Source organism: Syngnathus typhle, linkage group LG2 (genome assembly GCF_033458585.1).
Source record: "Syngnathus typhle isolate RoL2023-S1 ecotype Sweden linkage group LG2, RoL_Styp_1.0, whole genome shotgun sequence".
Lineage (NCBI taxonomy): Eukaryota > Metazoa > Chordata > Actinopteri > Syngnathiformes > Syngnathidae > Syngnathus > Syngnathus typhle.
Window position 1 is genome coordinate 22,524,933 of NC_083739.1, and position 19,481 is coordinate 22,544,413.

At 39.7% G+C, this 19,481-nt stretch overlaps 1 protein-coding gene across 1 annotated transcript in view; it reads right to left on the minus strand.

The window, feature by feature from the left end:
• Positions 1-19,481, minus strand: part of LOC133150013 (voltage-dependent calcium channel subunit alpha-2/delta-3-like) — an 80,799-nt gene that overhangs the window by 36,615 nt on the left and 24,703 nt on the right. The window contains exons 5-11 of the mRNA XM_061272280.1: positions 14,124-14,286; positions 11,454-11,585; positions 10,951-11,162; positions 10,081-10,155; positions 8,802-8,891; positions 8,018-8,131; positions 1,631-1,709 (exon numbers count right to left, since the gene is read on the minus strand). Coding sequence (XP_061128264.1) covers positions 1,631-1,709; positions 8,018-8,131; positions 8,802-8,891; positions 10,081-10,155; positions 10,951-11,162; positions 11,454-11,585; positions 14,124-14,286 — 865 coding nt within the window. The remainder of the gene's footprint in view (positions 1-1,630; positions 1,710-8,017; positions 8,132-8,801; positions 8,892-10,080; positions 10,156-10,950; positions 11,163-11,453; positions 11,586-14,123; positions 14,287-19,481) is intronic.

A 19,481-nucleotide genomic window follows, 5' to 3' on the forward strand; every position in this document is an offset into this window, starting at 1 on the left:
TCGCCCGCAGGACTGCATAGAGCTGCATCTATTTATTTTACAGTCAAACTTCGGTTTTCGAACGTCCTGGTTCTCGAACAAATTGGAATTTGAACAAAAAATTCTAGATATTTTTGTTTCGGTTGTCGAACAAAATTTGGAGGTCGAACCTCGCGAGATGAGCCGGGAGGACCCGAGGAAAGCCGACCGCGCGGCCCGGATGCCGACTGACTCCGTTGTTATTGTATTTTCGTTACTTTGAGGATTTTATTAACCGCTAATCATGCCTCCAAAGAAAGCAAGTAGGAGCAGTAAAGCTATCCTAAAACACAAAGACGCTCTTAAAGCAATGCGACAGTGAGCACCCGGCGCGCTGTGGTTGCGCAATCGGACCAAATTAAGCTCCCTGCGCACTGAGGTCCACTTAAATTTTGGAAAGTACATCAGGACTTTATAAATATTTTCTAAAATTTAGCGACGGCTCTGTCACAATAATGCGATCAGCGCGGTGCAGTTGCGCGGTCGGCGACGCGCTACTGTTGCGTGTTCGGCAGTGCGCTGCAGTTGCGCAATCGGACAAAATTAAGCTCCCTGCGCACTTAAGTCCACTTAAATTTTGGAAAGTACATCAGGACTTTAAAAATATTTTCTATATTTCAGCGAGGGCTCTGTCACAATAATGCGACCAGCGTGGTGCAGTTGTGCGGTGAGCGTCAGCCTACGGTTGCGTGTTCGGCGGTGCGCTGCAGTTGCGCGATCGAAATATGCGTAAATGAAAAAATGATTAAAAATGGTGTTTTTGTTTTTTTTCTTGAAACGGATTAAAATCTTTTCCATTATTTGCAATGGGAAAAATAGATTCGGAATTCGACCGATTCGCTTCTCAAACCGCCTTCTGGAATGGATTGTGGTAAAAAAACAAGGTTTGACTGTATTTTTGCTATTCTTGTTAAAATCACACTTACATGTGAACTGGAAATGACAATAATAACACATAGTGAAAGCCAATTTGAGCAAATTGGCTATTTCAGAAGTGTGTGTCAAACTGGTAGCCCTTTGCCTTAATCAGTACCCAGGAAGTAGCTCTCGGATTATGAAAGGTTGGTGACCCCTGACATAAAGTATGAAAAAAAAAAAATCTGTTAGTGTCTAACACCAAATTGGCTATGATAATATGATAAAATCATTGACATTCACAAATAGAGATCTCAGCCAATCAGCTGCGTTTGCGCCGTTGTGGAAATGAACACTGCATGCAGCTATGTGAAAATACCAAAAGAATGACAGCTTTCTGCTAGACTTGCACTGGGCATGAAGAAAGGGCCTGAGACATGATTCCAGTAGGTGTAAGGTTCATTCCACTTTTAGCCAGCAAATTGTCAAGTGTGCCTCCATACACCGGATTGCCCAGCATTGCTTCCGTGTGCATTCAACAATAAACAGAACTAGACTGTTTGGTAAATAGCACACACTTAAACATACAGGCACACAGGCTCATCCTCTTCTTGAAGACCTTCAGGGACTGCACACAGGTCAATACCCAAACAATTATCGCATCGACTGATGTTTTTGTGTATCTCAAAGTAACAGATTGCAAGTTCTCTGAACACAAAAATGATTTAAATGGGGGAGCAAAGTATGTTAATCTCACCTTTGTTAGCACATGCCATCCATTTGAGATTATCTGCAAAGGCTGACTCTCGGCCAATCAGGTAAGGGAATATGCGGACCTGTGGAAAAAGAGCAGATAGTACCCGTCAGTCATCTTAATCATATTTCCACAAGGCCCATCCCACAAGCAAGGGGGAGATAACACAGAGACAAACAACCATTTGCACTCGCACCTAGAGACAATTTGGAGTGCTCAATCGGCCTACCAAGCATGTATTTGGGGATGTGGGGGGAAACCGGAGTGCCCGGAGAAAACCCACGCGGACAACATCCAAACTCCACACAGGGACGGCTGGAGGTGGAAACGAACCCACACCCTCCTAACTGTGAGGCGGACGTGCTATCCAGTGCGACATCGAGCTGCCCTATTATTATTATTATTATTATTATTATTATTATTATTATTATTATTATTATTATTATTATTATTATTATTATTATTATTATTATTATTATTATTATTAATAATAATAATAAAATTGTGAACCCAAAGAAGGAACAAATTGATCAGTGAGGAATAACGACACAAAATGAATGTTTTTGAAAAAAAGTTTTACAAAATGTTAAAACATCACCTTGTCAAATATTTGTATAAAATAATCAGAAGACCCTCAATACAAAATCGGCTGCCGCAGGTATGTGTATACAGAACGTACTTGGAGCAAACGCAAGCTTCAGGAGTGCAGTTGTCATAGCACCCAATCCTGTATTTTTCCTTGCTTTTTTCTACTCTTGACAGTATGAGTGTGCATGTGCGTAAGTGTGTATGTGTGTGTGTGTGCGTGCGTGCGACTACTGAATGGGACACAGCCCATTTGAACGAGTAGGTGTTTATCCTTTTTTAAATGAGTGCACTTAAAATAAGTGTATCATAAGAGTTGCTACGCAATTACACTATGCGGACAAGACACATTTATACAAATACCAACTTGGAGCATTTGAATTATCAATGTGACAGTCTATGTCAGTATGCTTAGAGCTGATCCACGGAAGCCGATAGAAAAGGAAATTCTCAGAATTGCACTTTAGTGGTTGTTGTGAGGTCAAACTACAGGCGACTGCTCATTAAATATGGAAGTAACCGACTGCAGCGCAAAATGCTGCAGAAGTACAAACAAGCAGCCGCCGCATGCGATCTTCAACCTACCTGAATGCACACGTGAATATAAAGAATTCCCTTTCAAATATTTAAAACATGGATGCAAGCAAGTATATTTGTTTACTTGAAGTTCAGAGATGTGATTTATGAGAAGACTTCATGATTACAATTTGGATTTACTGGAGCAAACACTATTAAAAAGTCATTTCCATTCTGATACAAAGCAACTTGGTTTGATTGTGAAGCTGCGGTTGAAGAAAAGTGACAGCAGAAGAGGGAGAGAATCTGTGCCCGGCGACAGTGACTAAAGACTTCTATTATCAGCAGAGCATTTTATAAATTGAACTATAGGAACTACCGTTTTTTTCCGTGTATAGTGCGCCCCCATGTATAGTACGCACCCCTAAAAATGGCATGCTGATGCTGGAAAAAAGCTTGTACCCATGTATAATACGCACCCAATTTTTATGAATTTTTTTTAAATTTTTTTTTTTTTTTTTTTTTAAGTCCCAATGATCGTCACACACGCAGGGAGGCAATGGGTCCCATTTTTATAGTCTTTGGTATAGTCTTAACTAGGCTGGATGTAATTTTTTTTGTTGGCGTTGATTTCTCCGACTGCCCGTAAACGCACCACCGCGCTCCGTGCGCATGGAGTGTGTTTGAAGTGAACAGCAGAGAAGAAAGGAACAAGGCAAAGTGTTGTGAAATAAAATATTACCTGTAATACGGATTTAGGTAGAGAACTGAACTCTCGCTCTTTATATAGCTGACGTGTCTTGCTCATCCGTTCTGCGCATCTGTAATGGCGGCCTCCGTATGATATCCGGTTTGCGTGTGTGCGAGAGCGAGAGAGAGAGCGAGAGAGAGAGCGTGCGAGAGAACGCTAAACCGTAGCGCGCCGCCGACCGCCCAACTGCACCGGGCTGGTCGATTATTGTGACAGAGCCGTCGCTGAAATTTAGAAGATATTTTTAAAGTCCTGATGTACTTTCTAAAATTTAAGTGGACCTCAGTGCGCACTGCGCAGGGAGCTTAATTTGGTGCGGTCGCGCAACCGCAGCGCGCCGGGCGCTCACTGTCGCATTGCTTAAAGAGCGCCTTTGTATTTTAGGATGAACAGCAGAGACCAAAGGAACAAGGCAAAGTGTTGTGAAATAAAATATTACCTGTAATACGCATTTTGTTATTTGCTGATTGAAACTGCTAATTAAACTGTGAATTGAAACTAATAGGAAGAAAACAACTCTCGCTCTTTATATAGCTGACGTGTCTTGCGCATCCGTTCTGTGCATTTTATTTCACAACACTTTGCCTTTCTTCTCTGCTGTTCACTTCAAACACGCTCCATGCGACCGCAATGCTCTCGTATCAGACGCTTGCTCGATCACCTGCTCGTTTGCTGTCCCGTGCGCGCACGAAGCGCGGTGGTGCGTTTATGGGCAGTCGGAGAAATCAACGCCAACAAAAAAATTACATCCAGCCTAGTTAAGACCATACCAAAGACTATAAAAATGGGACCCATTGCCTCCCTGCGTGTGTGACGATCATAAGGACTTAAAAAAAATAAAAAATAAAAAAATAAAAAAATAAAAAATTTTTTTTTTTTTTTTTGTACCCATGTATAATGCGCACCCCGGATTTTAGGACAATAAATTAGTAAAATTTTGCGCACTATACACGGAAAAAAACGGTACTTGTCACTTGATCTTCAGCCTTGAGGTAGCAGTCGGAAGTCGGTGAGGGAGTTCACAAGGTGGCCCACCAAAAGCCACATGGAAATAGCTTGAGCGCCTTCATTTTTATCCATAATAATTGGGTGTAATCATGACGTGCTGTGGCCTGCAACTGATGATTATTTTTATTAACTACCGTATTTTCCGCCCTATAAGGCACACCTAAAAACCTAAATTTTTATCAAAAGTCGACAGTGCGCCTTATAGTCCGGTGCGCCTTATCTATGGATCAAGTGATGAATTTGTTGATCCATACTGGTTGTACACAGTGCTCTGCCAAAATGTTTTAGTACGTTTTAGTACGACTAGTAAATTACAAGGTCGCATCACTTCCCAACATTACGGTAACTGTAGTCAGGGGGCGTCACCGAATAGCTGTTGTACCCGCGAGGCTATTTCATTTCAAAATAGGCTGCTCCGTTCATGTTTCGAGTAAATCTACGGATCGATATGGAAAGGAAACATAGGTAAGTAGTACCAATGCGTTAGATCGAACTTTAGTCAGTTCTGATCATTCTATAGGAGCTCGTATGAGAGACGCGATTATTTACACTTTGCTGAGGCTCATGGGAGATTGCGAGCTGAGGGTCATGGGAGATTGCGGATGGCTAATGCTATAACGATAGCTGCTATACGCGCGAGGCTATTTCATGTCAAAATAGGCCGCTCCGTTCATGTTTCGAGTAAATCTACGGATCGATATGGAAGGGAAACATAGGTAAGTAGTACCAATGCGTTAGATCGAACTTTAGTCAGTTCCGATAATTTTATAGGAGATCGTTTGAGAAACGCGATTGTTTACACTTTGCTGAAGCTCAAGGGAGATTGCGAGCTGAGGCTCATAGGAAATTGCGGATGGCTAATGCTATAACGATAGCTGCTATACGCGCGAGGCTATTTCATGTCAAAATAGGCTGCTCTGTTAATGTTTCGAGTAAATCTACGGATCGATATGGAAGGGAAACATAGGTAAGTAGTACCAATGCGTTAGATCGAACTTTAGTCAGTTCCAATCATTTTATAGGAGATCGTTTGAGAAACGTGATTGTTTACAGAGGGCTTGTTGGTTATTGGCTTGTGGGTGCATACTGCAACCCTAGTCAACCTCAGTTTGTTGCAGTAAAGCTTCTATTTTATGCGCCTTATAGTCCGGTGCGCCTTATATATGGACAAAGTTTTAAAATGGGCCGTTCATTGAAGGTGCGCCTTATACCCCGGTGCGCCTAATAGGGCGCAAAATACGGTAATTAATCCGTCAATTATTTTGTCAATTTATTAATTAATCTGAGTTTGGAAAGCACGTCCTTTACATCCCTTTATTCAAAAACCAGGCATAATTTCAAATTGACTGCGCAGAAAATGCACTAACATATTTTTTATGATTGTGTTACTGATTTGGACACGTCAGAAAATAGGGTAAAATGTCTAAGACTGAAGACTGTTGAAGAATGTTGTTAATGTCTTAGTGTGATTAATGGCAACAGCAGTCTGCTGTCATTATTTCAGGACTAAAGAGATCTGAGAATATGTACCGTTTTTTTCCGTGTATAGTGCGCCCCCATGTATAGTACGCACCCCTAAAAATGGCATGCTGATGCTGGAAAAAAGCTTGTACCCATGTATAATACGCACCCAATTTTTATGAATTTTTTTTTAAAAAAAAAATTAATTTTTTTTTTTTTTTTTTTTTTTTTTTAAGTCCCAATGATCGTCACACACGCAGGGAGGCAATGGGTCCCATTTTTATAGTCTTTGGTATAGTCTTAACTAGGCTGGATGTAATTTTTTTTGTTGGCGTTGATTTCTCCGACTGCCCGTAAACGCACCACCGCGCTCCGTGCGCATGGAGCGTGTTTGAAGTGAACAGCAGAGAAGAAAGGAACAAGGCAAAGTGTTGTGAAATAAAATATTACCTGTAATACGGATTTAGGTAGAGAACTGAACTCTCGCTCTTTATATAGCTGACGTGTCTTGCTCATCCGTTCTGCGCATCTGTAATGGCGGCCTCCGTATGATATCCGGTTTGCGTGTGTGCGAGAGCGAGAGAGAGCGAGAGAGAGAGCGTGCGAGAGAACGCTCAACCGTAGCGCGCCGCCGACCGCCCAACTGCACCGGGCTGGCCGATTATTGTGACAGAGCCGTCGCTGAAATTTAGAAGATATTTTTAAAGTCCTGATGTACTTTCTAAAATTTAAGTGGACCTCAGTGCGCACTGCGCAGGGAGCTTAATTTGGTGCGGTCGCGCAACCGCAGCGCGCCGGGCGCTCACTGTCGCATTGCTTAAAGAGCGCCTTTGTGTTTTAGGATGAACAGCAGAGACCAAAGGAACAAGGCAAAGTGTTGTGAAATAAAATATTACCTGTAATACGCATTTTGTTATTTGCTGATTGAAACTGCTAATTAAACTGTGAATTGAAACTAATAGGAAGAAAACAACTCTCGCTCTTTATATAGCTGACGTGTCTTGCGCATCCGTTCTGTGCATTTTATTTCACAACACTTTGCCTTTCTTCTCTGCTGTTCACTTCAAACACGCTCCATGCGACCGCAATGCTCTCGTATCAGACGCTTGCTCGATCACCTGCTCGTTTGCTGTCCCGTGCGCGCACGAAGCGCGGTGGTGCGTTTACGGGCAGTCGGAGAAATCAACGCCAACAAAAAAAATTACATCCAGCCTAGTTAAGACCATACCAAAGACTATAAAAATGGGACCCATTGCCTCCCTGCGTGTGTGACGATCATTGGGACTTAAAAAAAAAAAAAAAAAAAAAAATTAAAAAAAAATTTTTTATTTTTTTTTTGTACCCATGTATAATGCGCACCCCGGATTTTAGGACAATAAATTAGTAAAATTTTGCGCACTATACACGGAAAAAAACGGTATTGTCGAGAGGCTGAAATGATTAATCGATTATAAAACTGATTGCCATTAAATTTGTTTAGCGATTAGTGGTCGATTCATCGATTAATTGTTGCACCTATAGAGCACAGCATGCGCGTGCACACAAACACACACAAATCTGTAAATGACTGTCGATGAAAAAATTGCATCCATCTCCTCCTTCCTGGTTTATTGGAAAAGTAAGAGCGAAAAAATTGTCTTGATGTATGTAACAAGGGGGAATGACTCAATAGTTGCTTTACAAACCAGTGATTTTCAAACACTGTGTTGACAACAGAACAATCAGGCATTGGCAGGTTGAGAGAGGGATTTTTTGATTTTGGTCAATGTTTTGCCCACTGGCTCCAACGTCCTCAACACATCCAATTCAAAGGTGCCACATGGTACCAGTTTAAGAACTCGTTTGGACAAAGCCTTTTCCATTGCTGCCCCTCCCAATCCCTATTTCAAGACCCAGACACTTTTGCATTGCCACCAAAAACTCATCAATGAATTATATTTATCTATGATCCGCAATACTTTTTAAAATGTAAAACTTATTCATAGTCTGCTGTTGGTGACCTCAATATAAAATTGCCCTTCAACATAATACTGACAAGAATGTGTTATGTGCATATTCTAATACGCTACCTTCCTGTCTGGCCAGTTGAACTTGGCAAAGATGGCGTCGTATGTATCCACCGCTCCATCTGTAACCAACATAATGGCTTGGCTACACTCACTGCCTCTACCGGTCTCATTGAACTGCCAAGACAGAGAAAATGAGGGCAGAGTCACTTGAGGATAGCAGAAACAGCACCACAATGCAAAAGGGTTGAAAATGAACATGTGAAATCTAGCTCTAAATATGATTCCCTTTGCAAAAGGAAAAACAGCTTTAATCAGCTTTTATTTACTAATCAAACAGAAACACATTATAGCTATTAGCAGAATATTTAAGTCAGGGGTCTCGAACTCTTAACTCTTTCCCATCTGCCTGTTACTTTGCATTCTCCTCAGCATGTCTAGTTGAGGAATGACAGCTGATTCCCGGCACTGCAACTTTGGCTGTGCATTGTTTTTCTTGACATTGGCTTTTCTCATCGCCAACCTGCCTCTTCAAGGCAAGTTTTGAAAAAGACATGATAGGGACTGGGTGACAGGATATGTTTGCTTTCCACTTGGTGTCACTTCAGAATCACATTTCACCGCAAACTGTCACAAGGCAGACCAATGGTAGGCCCAAAATGTACTTAGGTTTTATTTTCTTTACGCACAAAAAGCCCAAAGCAATGACAAAAAAGTTGGACGTTGGACTTTCAGGTCAAGTAGCATGTCGCAAAATCCCATCCAGCAAATGGCCCCCGGGCCTAGGCTTTGAGACCTCTGATCAAAGTGTACGTGTCAAGTGATGATGCAATTGCATGATACTTACCTCATTGAGAAGATTGAAAGCCTCACTTAAAGCAATGTTTAACATTCCAATGCCTTGAGCAAACAGCTTGTCAAGGTGCTCCCGGAAATGCTGGAAAAATAGAATCGAGGGGAATCTGGTTTACTAACATGGTGACAAAAGGAAAAAAACTGAAAGTGTGTTTTGCTTCTCTGGCTTGGCAAAAATTGGGGATGTGTGCAAACTAAAATATTTCGAATCTGTTTTTACACATTTTCACTTTTTGCCATCAATGTTCACTTTCAATTATTTCTCCCTCCCAACCCTTTCCACTCCCTTCTTTATTTATCGCCTGGAGGGTCTTTGGTTCCATTGGGAGGAGAGCAGGTTCTCCACACTCAGCGGGAGACCAAAGCTATATGGAGTCTCTATCGAGGTCTGCTCATTTAAGTTTGGGTGAACGTAAACGTGCAGCGCCCACACACGCACATCAGTAACATATACAGTAATTGCATCAAAACAGCCTTCGGCATCACCGATCTGACTGCAAATGGCAAAAGGCACAACCTTTCCTTTAGAGTGGAATAAAGGTTAATCAGTTCCAGTAAATGATTGCACCCCAGAGCACGGCAAATATTACCTGCTCCATTTGAGTGTGACCACGGGGAAGAATTGGTTCTTTATGTTTGTAGATTTGGATTTCCTATAAGTGCCCCAACACAGTGGGACAGTTAATCCGTATCGCAGCAGTGCGTCCGTGGGAGGATGTGCTAGCTTGTGTGCATATTAATTTGCACTACAGCCAGTTCTGAAGTAATCATTATTAATATCTGAGCACTGCTTAATAAATGGTATGGGATATATATATATATATATATACAGTATAATGGTTGCATGAGCAACTTTGCGTGACATCACCCTGGAGGCATATTAAAGATCCCAATGACAAAAATCGATTACAATGATATTTACGTCTGTATTAATATTGAGTGAATTAAAATAATGACTTTCAGTTTCTTTTTTTACATGCACTGCTGAGGTTTCAAAAACTACCTTTTTCTGAAGGGCTTGGGGGGTGTTTTTTTTTTTTAACTTTATTACCAGTAATTGCTTTGGACAATCACTAATTTCCTTATATGAGCACGATTCAATTGTTAAGTAACTTGAGGTAGCGTAAAAAAGCATTAACCTGATGAGCGTATGGCTTTAAAACCATCCCTAATTAATTTCAGCAAATGAATTAATTAGACACTTTTGAATTTTCTTAGAAGCTTCTGTCTTTTGACAGATGGGAATAATAGGAGAGTGAAAGAGGGCTCACATCTTTGTTGGCGACGTCAGCTTGGACCAGCGTACCATTCAGGCACGGCTCCACATAATGCAGTTCCTCATTGTACTGAAACAATACAAATGGAATCAGTAAGTTATCATTAGTTTTTCCAAAACGTACAGAACGTTTGTTTAATTTAGTGGCTGATGTGAGGACGTGACTATCCATGAACTGAAACGCCTGCCACAAAGTGATAATTAAAAGTGCATGAAAGAAAAGAGATGTAGAATAACGTTCTCACCCCTCCCCAATTTATTTACACATAAAGTAGCTACAAAAGAGACAAAAACTATTTCACAACAAAACGATAATATCTGCTATGAAAATAATATTACTCAGGGCTTTGAACGTTTTTTGACGTAATTATGAGTCAAGTGTGACAACTACAAGTAAAACAACAATAAGAAAACGAGCCAACGAGCCAAATGGATTCCGAAACATATTTCCCCAATCAGTCTTGATTTTTCTAAAAGATTTATCTAAACATCATGATTAGGCTATGAAATGATTATGACAACTTTGTTCTATGGCGAGACAGAATGTGGGCTGGCAATGTGACAGGCTACGTTTTGATGTGAAATACCACCAGACACAGACGTGTGCGTGTGACACACACACACACACACTCACACACAGTAACAATGGTTTGGATGCCTGAGACAGCTTTCAATAATCAACTGTCTTTTCCGCACTTCAAATCTTCATTTAGCAGCCCTTTAATTGGCTGAGAGCGTGACAAGAGAGAAAGCTGATTTCTGCATTTGTTCTGAACTTAGCAAGAGTGCATCCTGACTTGTACACAAATCCAAAAGCAAGGTCTGTATTGAATTTTCTATCCGGATGGTAACTGTGTGAACTTACAGCAATGATGTTGAAGAAGTCATCATCTCCAAGAGTATCCAGTATGGAGGAGACAGTTTGCCTGGCAATAGTCAGTCTGAGACCTTTCATGCTTCCGCTGACATCGACAAGAATCACCACATCCTTTGGAGAGGTGGCGGCCTGGATGTACCACTTCCTGTTACGGCAGTCAAAAGCGATGACGCCGTGTTCATCCGGTTTCCATTTAATCCCTTGGATAGTGGAAATAGATGAATGAGTGACCACAGTACCAAACAATAACATGTACGATTCCAGAGCCCAAAAGAAATTGAAAGCAATTTTTCTTATTGTCCCGCTTAGTCTAAAAAGCAGAAGCAATCAAATATTAAATGTATTCATAGCTATTTAATGATGCCACTTTTGTTCATGCTCACTCAACGACAGGCTGCCTGAGAGTAACTGAACATTCACATACACCATTAGGCACATTTCAAGAAGATGGAGACAAAACACACAAGAGAGCAAAACAAACACATGCTTACCTGGGTACTGTCTGAAAAAGCCTTTGGCACTGCCAAAGTACTGCCAAATGAGCGATGGGTCTCTCTCAAAGTTATCCACAAATACTTTGTTCAAGGCTTCTGACCAGTACACTCCATTAACGATGGCGGAGTCTAATGAGTCATGGCAGATGGGGAAGAGGTAGAAAATAGAACAATTTCAGTTATAAGAAAAAATTTAAAATAAAATCAACCAGAAGTAGTTTAAGACCAGTGCTGACATTAGTACAAAGTGGTTTTGTGCTTTCACTCAAACTGCTGTACGAAGCTCATTCTGGCATGTATTGCCAACTAATTTGTACTTTAATGAGAAGATGATGACGACTGCCTGTGCTACAATCACATGTGGGTCAGCCTGACAATAGAAAGTTTCACAGAAACAAACACGAGAGTGCTTAAATGGAAGATTTTGTCAGACGTAATCACAATCCAAATTGAATGTTTTTCCAGCACTCATCTTACTTGTTGTCTCATTAGGAGGCAAACAAGACTATAAGCAAAATAAGTTGAAACTCAAGGCTGTCGTTATTCTACTACTTTGCTGCAAGAACAGGACACGTGCGATAAAATCTGTCACTCGTATACTGTATTTTTTTCGTCTTCAGATCTTTACTTTAAAGAAAAAAAATAAATTACGATAAAAAGTACAAAAATGAAAACAATAGAAAAAAATCACAACACTTAGTAACATCATGTGTCACCTAAAATTTGGATTTTTTCATCTACCCAGAGAACAAAACCAAAACTGGCGACGGCAAGGCATCACATTAAAGTTAGTAAAACAATCTTAATTTGGGATTTTTATTTTGAAAATTTGGGGGGAAAACTACATTTTATTCAAAATATTAGAATAATTGTAATACAGTCAATATACTATCCAAATACATATATTTATCATATAAAAATATAAAAATATATATTATAGTATTTTTGCTGGTAGCAGTGATTCAGTAAATGACAGTAATTGACTGAATATAACTTCACAGTATTGTATTGTACATTAGAAAGATGCGGTAACATACAACGTACGATAACAGTATTTAACTGGATTACTGCCGCCAGTAAAGTACTCTAATTTTTACAGTAAAATGTTTTACACTGTACATCAAAACCTGACATACAAAAAAAATGTAGATGGAGAGGTGGGCAAAAGTAGTGCAGATGTGAAATGGAGACAGAAAAGCAGATGAGATGTTCCTCATCATCTCCAAAGCCGACACCATTGTTGCACTGTCATCACTCATGCCAATAAGACATGAATGTGTTAGTCTTTTGGAAGCAAGCTTGATATGCAACGTGGATTGGAGGGGAGCGATATTTGGATGGAACCCATTTGCACAACAATACCAAGACAATTTGCAGTCAGAATTCACAATTCGCAAGACTAATCTGCACAATGCAAAGTCCTTCACAGTTCCAGATGCAATCCATTAACTCACAACTGCGTAACACAAAATGTTGGATTATTTGTAGGTACGTATAATAGTATATAATAATAATAAGTACATTGGTATTGTAGTTTGTTTGTGTCACATCATACCCAAATGCAACAGAATGAAACGTCCATTAGGCAAAAAGTGGTCTGGATCTTGGAGCCATGCAAACTCCGACATCAAAGCACAAGTGCTAAAATGAAAACTTTCAGAGAAGCATTCTTTCCTCTAATCCGAGCCTCTTAGTATTTTTTGCAGTAGGGCGAGTTGTTGCCCACCAAACAAGCTCCTTGCAGTCCCAGCAAACGTTCTCACTCCCAGCGAACAAAGCCGGAGGATTTAAAAAAAAAAATTCTCCGAGCTCTTTCCCTCGCTGTCTGTGCCCTGTTCCATTCATTTGGCAGGGAATCAAATCAAGATTACGCTTCCTCTCCTTGCATTAGCCTTCCAGTCGCACTCTCATAGAATTTTCATTCACTTCCTTTCCATTTCAATCAGTCCCCTTCTGTCACTATCATTTGATTCCCCCTTCTCCCATCACCTTGCAATAATTAAAGTATTGCTCGGACCTTCCATCAGTTTGACTTAACCTACTTTCTTCCCTTTTACGCACCCCCGAATATAATTCCGCCTCGGGTAGCTGATTTAAGCCCTCGCGACATGTAGTCTGTCTACTAAGCAGTGTTCAAAGGCCAAGACTTCATTGGCTGTGTGAACGGTGAATTAGACGAGTGTTTGACTTTTGAACAATTAGCATGTGACTAAAATAATCCAAAGTGTTACATTTCATAAATGTAAATGCAGACACCATGAGCAGAAAGCAAAGTTCATATGAATTATTCAATATAAAATTATTCCCTCCTGCAAATATGCGCAGTAATTTTTTCCCCCCAGGGAACTCAAGAAAATAAAAAACAAAAAATCTAAAAAAAAAAAACCTGAACATTCAAGACTGGAAAGGACATAAAAACTCTCAAGAAAACTAATTAGGACACTTGGATAAAAAAAATAATTAGGACACTTGGACAAAAGAAATGGAAGTAGACGAACAGACCACAAATGATGAGCTAGTGAATTAATGGACCAAACCTACTGAAGATACATATTTGATGAACGACTATCCTGTCGTTGCATATAACTTAGAATGTCACTCTAGTTTTTTTGTGGGTAACAAAACTAACATAATAGATAATGTACAAAGCAAAATAAACAAACATACCCTTGTTGTACATGTTAGTGGGCACCTGGACCACGCTCAGGCTAAGGTTGACTGACAGGTTGTTAAAGTGGTCATTAGGTTGCAGGATGAATTCTCCTCCCAGCTCCACATTGTTGCCCACCTCATCCACTTCATTGATCAGCACCGCATTGAAGTATTCATACTGGGGACAAGAGAGAGAGACACAAATGAATATACTTCAAACCACAATGTCTCGGTCATGCAAGTGCTGCGTCAGTGAGTATTATAGATACTGATGTAATGTGAATCACTGAATCATCATACATGATGTGTGATAAAATGCTGAGGTAGGAATTCTTCCCTCGCAGTCGTTTTCTTATCCCCACACTGGATGCGGTGCCCTGCCTTGGCTGTATTTTTAGTGCCGCATATACTGGAAAGACTATTAATAAATGATGGTGCAAGATAAATATAGAACACATGGATCCCTGCAACCCCCAAGCCAAGACACCACCCATGGCTGAGGCCTGGGGGGAGCGATCACACACAGATAAGAACACCTAGGATGGCTGGAAATGAAAAAATATTTCACAATAAAATACAAGATCATCGAATGAACATTCCCAGGATTAGATAGGCAGCAAAGTGCAACGGTGGTTACAACGCTTGTTTGGCATAGACAGCATAGTAAAATGTTTAATTAAAAAAAAAAAAAAAATCCCTATCCCCAGTTTTGTGTCACAACCTTTTTTTTCCATTTCATCATGATGAAACTAATTAGTGCAGCACAGACATTATTACTGGACTGTCTTTTAAAGTTTGCTGTGCAGGAGACAAGTGTTCTCATTTTAAAACTCCATTTAATTCAATGTAGTTTTAACTCACATTTGATTTGCGTTATGCTTGGTTAAATTCAAACCATTCTGAATTTAAAATGACGATCTTGAAATTGGATCGCTCTTCTGTTGTTTTTCACTGCTAATGGACTAATGATGTTACATACACTGAATACACATCAACTTAAAATTGGTAAATTACTTTATTTTATGCAAACCCTTGACAAAATAAAATTGAACAAATTCAAACAAAAACCTTTTCATTTTTTTCCAGTGCAGATTACCTCTGATATGCAAATGTGTGTCAATACAAGTTGTCCCAAAAAGATGTATACACCTTTTAGCAGCTGATAACTCAAAAGTTTGTTTTTTCTTTGCAGATTAAACCCATCGATCCAAATGATGGCAGCCAGACTAAACTCTGAAGAAAGAAATTTTATTTTGAAATGTTACTCGAAGCATGACATCGCAGTAGAAGTGCAAAGACAATTTACGAGGATGTTTCAAAAAGAACCACCAACACGAGTTACCATCACTCGAATTAGAGATAAGTTTGAAGTTGATGGAACTGTTCACACAGACTTTCAAGTACTCTGTCTTCCTTTGTAGGACTTGTCGATGTACGTGGTCTTCCGGACTGGTTTTTGGGGATGTTTTGAACTAACTGTGACTGCCTCCCGATAGGCTTACAGGTATGTCAATCAAGCGATTCCAGCCTATAGAATTTTTTTTTTAAATGTCATGCGATCGACCAGTAGTAGCTTACTTCAGTGACGCCCCTGATCACGGTTGGTGTAATGCTGAAAGCGATGCGACCTTGTAATTTACTCGCCGTACTAAAACGTACTGAATAATTTTGCCAGAGCGCTGTGCACGACCAGTATGGATCAACAAATTCATCAATTAATCCATATATAAGGCGCTCTGCATTATAAGGCGCACTATGTTTTTTTGAGTCGATTTTAAGTTTTTAAGTGCGCCTTATTGTGCGGAAAATACAGTAGTTAGTTATAGTTGCAATAGTATTTACACCTTTTAGTTAGTTAGTTAGTTAGTTAGTTAGTTAGTTAGTTAGTTAGTTAGTTAGTTAGTTAGTTAGTTAGTTAGTTAGTTAGTTAGTTAGTTAGTTAGTTAGTTAGTTAGTTAGTTAGTTAGTTAGTGTAAAATATGCGCATATAAATGAAAATGCAATGAATGTAATCCAGTGCATCCTAACTTCCATACTGTATAAAATATTGTATAGCGAGGTGAGAGTTAGATGAAAGAAATACAACAAAACAGTGGTTAATGACTTAGCTATTTAAATTCACAGCATGTGGGCTTTAATTTTGATTAAAATTGCACCCATTAGCCTGAGAGTTTCAGCACTTTTGGAGTGCATGTGGGCGTGTAAATGTGTGCCTTTGCATCTGTGCAAGGTCCCGTGCGTTTGTGTTAAAGCACACGTGTAGGTGTGTGTGTTAAGTCAATTATGTAATTCCAGTAGTACACTCACGAAAGGAGTGCCCAGTGCCACTAATGCAGTCCCTGATCACGGTGTTCACAAGCTGATCTTTATGCCGAAAGACCGCGTTTGCACCATCAGCACCCACTCAGTGTGGGCTCGAGAGAAGACGAGAGGATGAGGAGGGCTACGAGAGCAAGTAGGTGGAGCAGCATATCTTAGTTCCCCTTTTCAAAAATGAGGTTGTCATACTCGTCCAAAATGCGAGTTGTGTGTTATGTCAGTTGATGGTGTGAAATTTGTAAATGTCATTAATATTGTCGAAAAGATTCATCACACTGGTTGTTGATTGAAGTATTTGATATTGCCTCAAATTGTAAACACAAGCAGAAAAGTTGTCCCTGTCACTTCTCTATTTGTTATGTGGCACAATTGTTTGCCGGTTTGCCTATGGGCCAATAAATATGTAATAGAATGTGGCTAGATATCCGAAAATACTTCACAGTTCAAAGACAAAAATGTTCATATTCCCTCTTTTAAGAAACACACAAGTTGAATGCGCACATTTTATACAAGCATACAACTCTTGCTAATGGTTTCCACACACACACACATACACACACACACACGCACACACACAAAAAGCATAAAATTGAGTCACAGCCACAAGGAGGAAGGCGATAGCGCACCAAAAAGAACCGTGACGCTTCAACCCTCTGGAGTTCACTTTCAACTTTCATCACTCTCCGGGTGTGGAAATAAGACTGGAAAACAACTGGGGGCATGGATACAGGTAATTTGGGGGTAAACACAACAGTGTAAGAAATAACCCGAAGGGGGGAGCCAAGATTTGTACTCAACACTTCATTGTGTAAAAAAAAGTTTTAAAAGGTAGGCTTAAGTGAAAAAAAATTGTGAAAAACACTGTGACTGCATCAGTCTTTGGTTAGACTATTTTTTATTTTTTTATTTCCGAAACTGGGAAGTGGATAGGTCCAACATGGGTTTACTAATTTGAAAGTCTTGGAACTCCCGAAGTGTGCACAACTAATGTTGAATATTTATATGAATAGTATGACATCAATTACACTGTTGACACCAAGATTGGGAACATTAGCAAACAGATCTTGTTACATAGAGGTAAACGTCATTATTACTCATCATCATCATCTTTCAGCATCTCATGTTCCGTCCACAGGAAATTAGTAATGTACTTAATTAGTGGATAATTATCTCCCCAGATGCTCTCTTGACTCAAGACTGAGCTGTGAAGAGGAAATGTACCGGCAACAAGGCATGTCGGGCCAGGTAACAACCAGTACTTGTCCAAACATATCTAAAAAGACATGGTATGAGATTGCACAAATAGAGCTTGAACATTTTATTCACATGGATTTCTTTCGAGTATTAGTGAGCATTTCTTCGAGTATGTTTTATCAAGTAATCAATAGACCATTTTTTCCCCTTATCACGGAGGCCATTTTCAAAATAATCTTGCTCTTACATTTTTTTTTATAGCATTTTAGTAATTTTTATTAGACTTTTTATTTTTTTCAATTTGCTTCAAGATGTCCTTAATACCTTGGTGTATAAATTATACTTTTAATTATATGAAGCATACAGAGTTAGTTAGCTTGTGTATGAATATATAAATAAAGCTGAATTTCCTTGCCAATGTTTTGTATGGTAAAATATTATTTACTTTGCATCAAGCTAAAAGTTACTTGCGTTGAAAACACAAACTGCGGTGTTGCACACAGCATCATACTGAAAGCACAGTCTCAGAATGCAACACGTAATCATTTTCATAGAAATTGTGTGCACCTAGACAGGCCAGTGAAGCAGAAGATGAACTGATTATGCAGTCAGCAGGTCAAATATGCTTTGATAAAGAAAAACAAACAAACTGGCAAATCTACAAGCACGAGGCCTCTTCTGTGCACAGCCGAGATATGATCACGGAAGAACAAAAACACCAGGAGTTTTCCCCCCCCACCTCTGAGCGGGATTACATTTTCTGGAAGCAGCATTGGGCTTTGCCATTCTCCGTGGATGGTCTTCACCGGCTGCAGAGGGCATGGGAGACTGCGCCCTGCTTTCCTATTTACAGTGCGTGAGCAATGCGGGTAAAAGAGCGAGGGAGGCAAATCGGAGCAGATTACCGTGCCAATTTCTCTTGGAAGCAGAAGAGCTCTGGAATGGATAGATAAGAAAATTCCAAGCAAACCCCTGCCAGCCAAATATGTATCCAGTAGCCCCCCGCCAAAAAAACACAAATACACCCTGAATAGTGATGGAGGAGGTTTCACCCTACAGGGTGGATGGGTATTTTTAACCCAGCTGGTGATAATTACCGTGTATTATTCAACGTGGTCTGTAATAAAAAGCAAAATCAGAACTAACACCGTCGGAGCTGTGTGACACGAAAAATTCAAACCATTGCAGGTTGTGGAAATACAGCAAAAATAAAAAGTATCAGGGTTCACCAGTTTTTCTCAAATGAAATGACTGCCATTCTATTAGTATAACTATTGACTTGAATCAAATCAAAATATTATGTCTATACAGTTTCATGACTTAATCCAAACTGGAATTTTCCCTCTTTTGGTATTCTTGAAAAAAAAACAGACGTTTGCACTGTAATGGAAGCATTTTTTCTCATTCCTTTTTATAATCGGCGTAGAATAGACATGTGGACGTGGCGGAAGTGTAAATGGACAAACTGGTGTGCTTGCAAGAGATCAAAAAGTGCATATTATGTTTATTTTTTGGTACAAAAAAAAGATTAAGACAAACTTCTTTGAAACACAACAATTATGTAAGGTCCTTAAAGGACCCAACATTTTTTATAACATTTCAAATGCACTGTATAAAGTCAAGAATAGTTTCCTGGTATCGAAAAAACATTGTACAAAGGATATAATGTATATTAATAATCGCTTTTCTTACGATTATCCATAATCGGTCATTGTGGTGAATCGTAATTGTACCGTATTTTGCGCCCTATTAGGCGCACCGGGGTATAAGGCGTACCTTCAATGAACGGCCCATTTTAAAACTTTGTCCATATATAAGGCGCACCGGACTATAAGGTGCCTAAAATAGAAGCTTTACTGC